General features: G+C 41.2%; 1 protein-coding gene across 2 annotated transcripts in view; it reads right to left on the bottom strand.

Moving 5' to 3' along the window:
- Positions 1-499: 499 nt before the first annotated feature.
- The window catches only part of LOC311045497 (EEIG family member 2-like), an 18,579-nt gene continuing 14,225 nt past the window's right edge, over positions 500-4,853 (bottom strand). Inside the window, exons 10-12 of one of the 2 annotated variants that reach the window (XR_014600776.1) lie at positions 3,147-3,210; positions 1,810-2,582; positions 500-1,744 (exon numbers count right to left, since the gene is read on the bottom strand). Coding sequence is in view for 1 of the 2 variants with exons in the window: in XM_084057386.1 (XP_083913512.1) it covers positions 2,540-2,582; positions 3,147-3,210 (107 nt within the window). In the remaining variant the exon portion in view is untranslated. Of the gene's footprint in view, positions 2,583-3,146; positions 3,211-4,853 lie in introns of both variants that reach the window. The other variant, XM_084057386.1, reaches the window with a different exon arrangement.

Below are 4,853 nucleotides of genomic sequence, written 5' to 3' on the forward strand. Positions count from 1 at the left end.
TGTCTGTAACTGAAACTGACCCCTGCAGCAATCCCAGGGGGGGATTGCCCAGTGTGGATTGCCACAGGGGAGAGGAACTGGCTTGTTGAAATATAGTGGTTTATTTGTTCTTTAATTACCCTTGTATATCAGTAGGGTCCGCAAATCATCTTTAACCCATTAAGAATATGAGGCCGATTCTACAAAATGTCTTCTAAATCCTTAGTTTTCTGATTCTCAAACTTTTTCATGTCAAGGAGCCCAAAATTATATGTATTGTACTGTATATGTGTGTATATGTACCTGTATATGTACCTAACACAATGTGTTCATCATACAGACACACACACACACACACACACACACACACACACACACACACACACACACACACACACACACACACACACACACACACACACACACACACACACACACACACACACACACACACACACACCTATCAGCCAACAGATTGTGGAAACATCATAATAAATTGAAAAACAAAAAAAAAAACAAATTATCCAGAATGTAGCATATTTATTTACAGTACCAACCATGATTTAATTATAAATATGCTGCATGTAACAATCTTTCAATATTAAAAATAACATAAGAATACCAGTAACCAACATCAAAACCACATGTGACTTGTCTCAGTAACATAACTAATGCCAAAAATATTCGCCCGTAGCGGTTATGAAATATTATTTACGCTTAATTATTATGCTGTGTTCACACTGGCATATTTGTAGCTTTGTATCTTTGTAGCTGAAGTTGAAACCAGCTCAACTTTTTTGTAGCTTTGTAGCGTCAGATGTAGCTTTGCATCTTCATGTCACATGGCTTTCATTGAAAAGTAATGGTAGCCTATAGCTTTGTTTAGCTCCAAGTGTGAATGCAGCGTAAGAGTTATCAGTAGAGACAACCCACCACACACACACACACACACACACACACACACACACACACACACACACACACACACACACACACGCACACACACACGCACAGGTGCAAAGATATCAACATACAAAACAACAACATTTCATGATGCTTAAACGTATCACATTCCTATTATTTGATCTTTCTCCTTCACAGAAACAATTCTTATAACTAGGCTGCAGTCAACATCCTTGCTGCTTCTTCACGTCTTCAGATATTACAAACATCAAAATAAAGAAATATACACAGGTACTCAGTGACACACACAACAATAGCCAACTCCTGCCAGTTTGGCCTGTTGTCAACACCGAAAATAACCGATCTTGTGAGCTTGGCTTGCAGATCGGCTATTTCTGGGACGTGACACCAGCGCACAACTAAGTGATTCTCTTCCTATTAGTCGTAGCGATTTCCGCAGCATAATTTCTGCATCATGTCCGGTGCCAGTCCTCCCCCCACTCAGGCCCCGCTACCCCTGCATTAAATAACCGGTTTATTTGCACACAAAAAAAGTACAGTACTTGAGTAAATGCACTTAGTTACTTTACACCACTGCCTCTATTGTGATGTCACATCATGCTGATTCTGATTCTTTGCAGTGTTCCTTTCATGTAAAGGTCTTCTCCCAGAATCCACTGTGTATATATAGGCCTTCTGTACTAATACGCCTCTTAATCATAATCAATAAGCTTTCTTAACAGAAACCTGTGTTTTGTAACCCATGTTCCCCTTTCACACCGAGTGGGATAACCGGCCTTGACCCTCGGACACCAACAGCAAAGCCGGGTCTTTCCCAGGTCATTGATTCGGTGTGTAAGGGCTGAGTGACTTTCCCTGCATCCTGCCGGAGTCCTCTTTAACTTTTGTTGATCTTAGTGGGACAACAGAGAAGACCAGGTTGTGATATATCATCGCCTGAATGTTCAACTCTGTGGTTATTGAAGAAAGATACAGGCAGAACCCCTCCCTCCGTTTAGCAACTGCTACCGCCAAAATGTGTCCACTGCCACAAAGTAAAAACAAACATTCATGAGTACAATATTAAAACAAAGGTTCAGCCCACATAGTGTTAAACAGATTCCGATTACCCTATCTGTTTTTCAATTGCATAGATGTTAAGTAATTTGTCTTACTATTGCTGCTGTTCTTCTAATAATTTAACACTTGTTGTGCACTCGTATATAAGATGTATCATGTAACAATAAAAATCTTGAATCTTCGGAATCTTGCAAAGTGGTTTACAAAGTCTTAATAGGTGGACAAGTACGTATAGTGCTGTGATTCACTGATATTCTTCCCATGTCAATGAGCGAGAAAGGCGAGGAGACGCATGTAAATGTCCCTATAATGTACCAATTACCTCGCTTTCTCAAAGCAGATCTGGAAATGTTGCCTTGAATTTCACTCTTTGAACACTAGAGAGCTCTGGTGTTCCACAGGTTCAGTAGTGGCTCAGATGGAGCTGGGTTGTGTTTAGGTGAGAGTTGTTCCTGGAAGGAGGCAGCCGACAACTGCCAATGGCACCCTCATCCTGCACCCCTCGTGTCCCCCTCGATGACATCAGAGTATAGTGTGGCACCCTTTACTTTACTGACAGACACACGCGTCCCTGAGCCTAGCGCTTAATGACCACCTGCTCATAGGCCCCTGCTCCAACCCTGGAAGAGAAAAGAGTGTGAGTTAGCTGACAGGAGACAACAAGCATGGCTATCTGTTTTATAAAGGCCTCAATAAATACATTGTTCTCAATATTTGCCTCTAACGCTGGCCACTCTTCCACCTACAAGACCAGGTCACTGAATAAATGGAATAGTTTCTTTCCATATGGAGATATTTAAGCTTATTTAAACATGTGCTAACAAAAAACATAATCCTTACAACATAATGATGTTTTAGATTTTGTTTGTCAGATACTATAAAGCATTGGTTCTCAAAGTGGGGGCCAGGGTTAATTGGAGGGAGGGGGGGGGGGGGGGGGGGGGGGAGTCCAAATGGACCTTCACAGGTCTGTAACTCTGAGGGTGTACAAAAGGGAACCAAATGGACCCGTAATGTACACTCTCAGAGTTATTGGGGGTCCTTGAAAAGTAAAAACTTTGAGAACCACTGCTATAAAGCAATGTTGTCAAAGAAACCCATTGATTGTTACCACAGTTAGTTATTTGTGTACAGTGTAGGGCTCAGACATATTGTGAGTCACAGAACAATAACTTCACACCCACCTGGTGTGATGGTTTCCCAGCGCTGTGCTTCCACCCGGGCCAACAAACAGCCTGAGCCCCTCCTCTGTAGCCACATACACACACACACACACACACACACACACACACACACACACACACACACACACACACACACACACACACACACACACACACACACACACACACACACACACACACACACACACACACACACACACACACAGGATACGCTCAATCAATGTACAGTACAAGGTCATGCTACTATAAATATGACTCACACTTACAGTAAGGCAATATAAAAGTGGATGTCCTATTGATAGGATTACAGTAAACTATGGAGGAAGCAGACAAGACACCATTATTTGGATTAGATTCCTTTCTCCAGATAGCACTGACCGTATTGCATAGTATAATATGATATATTTTGTATAGTAATATACTGCGAGGAGAAAACATCCACAAGCACAGTTCAGTCTTTTGTTTAAAGCTGTACTGTACATATGAACTACATGTACTACTGTGCTGGATACTACATTATAACTGTGCCTCTATTGATATTGAATTACATCTAACGACATACCTTTAACTACATACCTATTAACCCATTAAGACCTGGAACTGTGTCATTTTTAGATTTGAGCTAAAAAGCATTATTTTACACTTTGGGCTATTCTAAAATAGCAGATATACAAGCTCATAGCGCGGCACCAAGTGCCGCGCTACGAGCTTGTAGATCTGCTATTTTTGAAAAATCGTGAAAATGTGTGCAAATCTTTGAATATATATATTTTTAAAGCGAACATTTTTAACTCAAATCTTTGCTTCTGGGGGGTCCCTGGAACAACATATTTTGATGGGGTCCGTGGCCAAATACATATAATTTTGGGGGTCCTTGACATGAAAAAGATTGAGCACCACTGATATGGAAACATACGTTTTTCAGAAATCTGTTGAGATTTAGGAGACATGTAGAATCGGCTTCAGGTCTCAATGGGTTAAGTATTGTTCAATACTACTGTTGATACGCAGTACATACATCATGTACATAATTCCATTTTTACTGGTGATAGATTTCACAAGATATTTATATCTGCAATTGGTTCACACCCCTATGTGCTAACTCCATCAGTATCGAGTGCAGACGACCAGGTCAGTCCTTAGACCTTTGAGTCTATTTTTATGCTGTTTTTATTGGTGACAGAAGAATGCACCGTTGCCTCTATTTCTGTCTACTTTAATATACATTATGCATACGTGACCTGCCCCGACACGGAGGGCATGGTGAGATGTTGATCCGTTAAGACCGGGAAAGTATCTGTGACATTTTAAGATTTCTTTGGCTATTCAAAAATAGCAGATATACAAGCTCATAGCGCGGCACAGAGTGCAGCGCAATGAGCTTGTAGATCTGCTATTTTGCCAATCTGCCAATTGTGTTTGTGTATAGACGCCCGACAAAGCCGGATGCACCATGATGGATTTGAACCCACAACCTCCACGGTGGTGGGCAGGCACCCTGAGCGCCTGGGCATGTTTATTTATTAATGATCAATCAATCGAACGTGTTCCAGCTTGGATCAATGGAACCAACGTACTTTAAAGGGATAGTTCACCCCCAAAATGACATTTTGTTCTGTTGATCACCCCATGGAGACTTGAATTCATGGATATTGTTTTGTCTTTGTCACATTCTTAAGCTAATAATTTGATGACCGGCAGGAGACT

This window comes from Gymnoscopelus microlampas (genome assembly GCF_963454915.1).
Source record: "Gymnoscopelus microlampas genome assembly, chromosome: 5".
Lineage (NCBI taxonomy): Eukaryota > Metazoa > Chordata > Actinopteri > Myctophiformes > Myctophidae > Gymnoscopelus > Gymnoscopelus microlampas.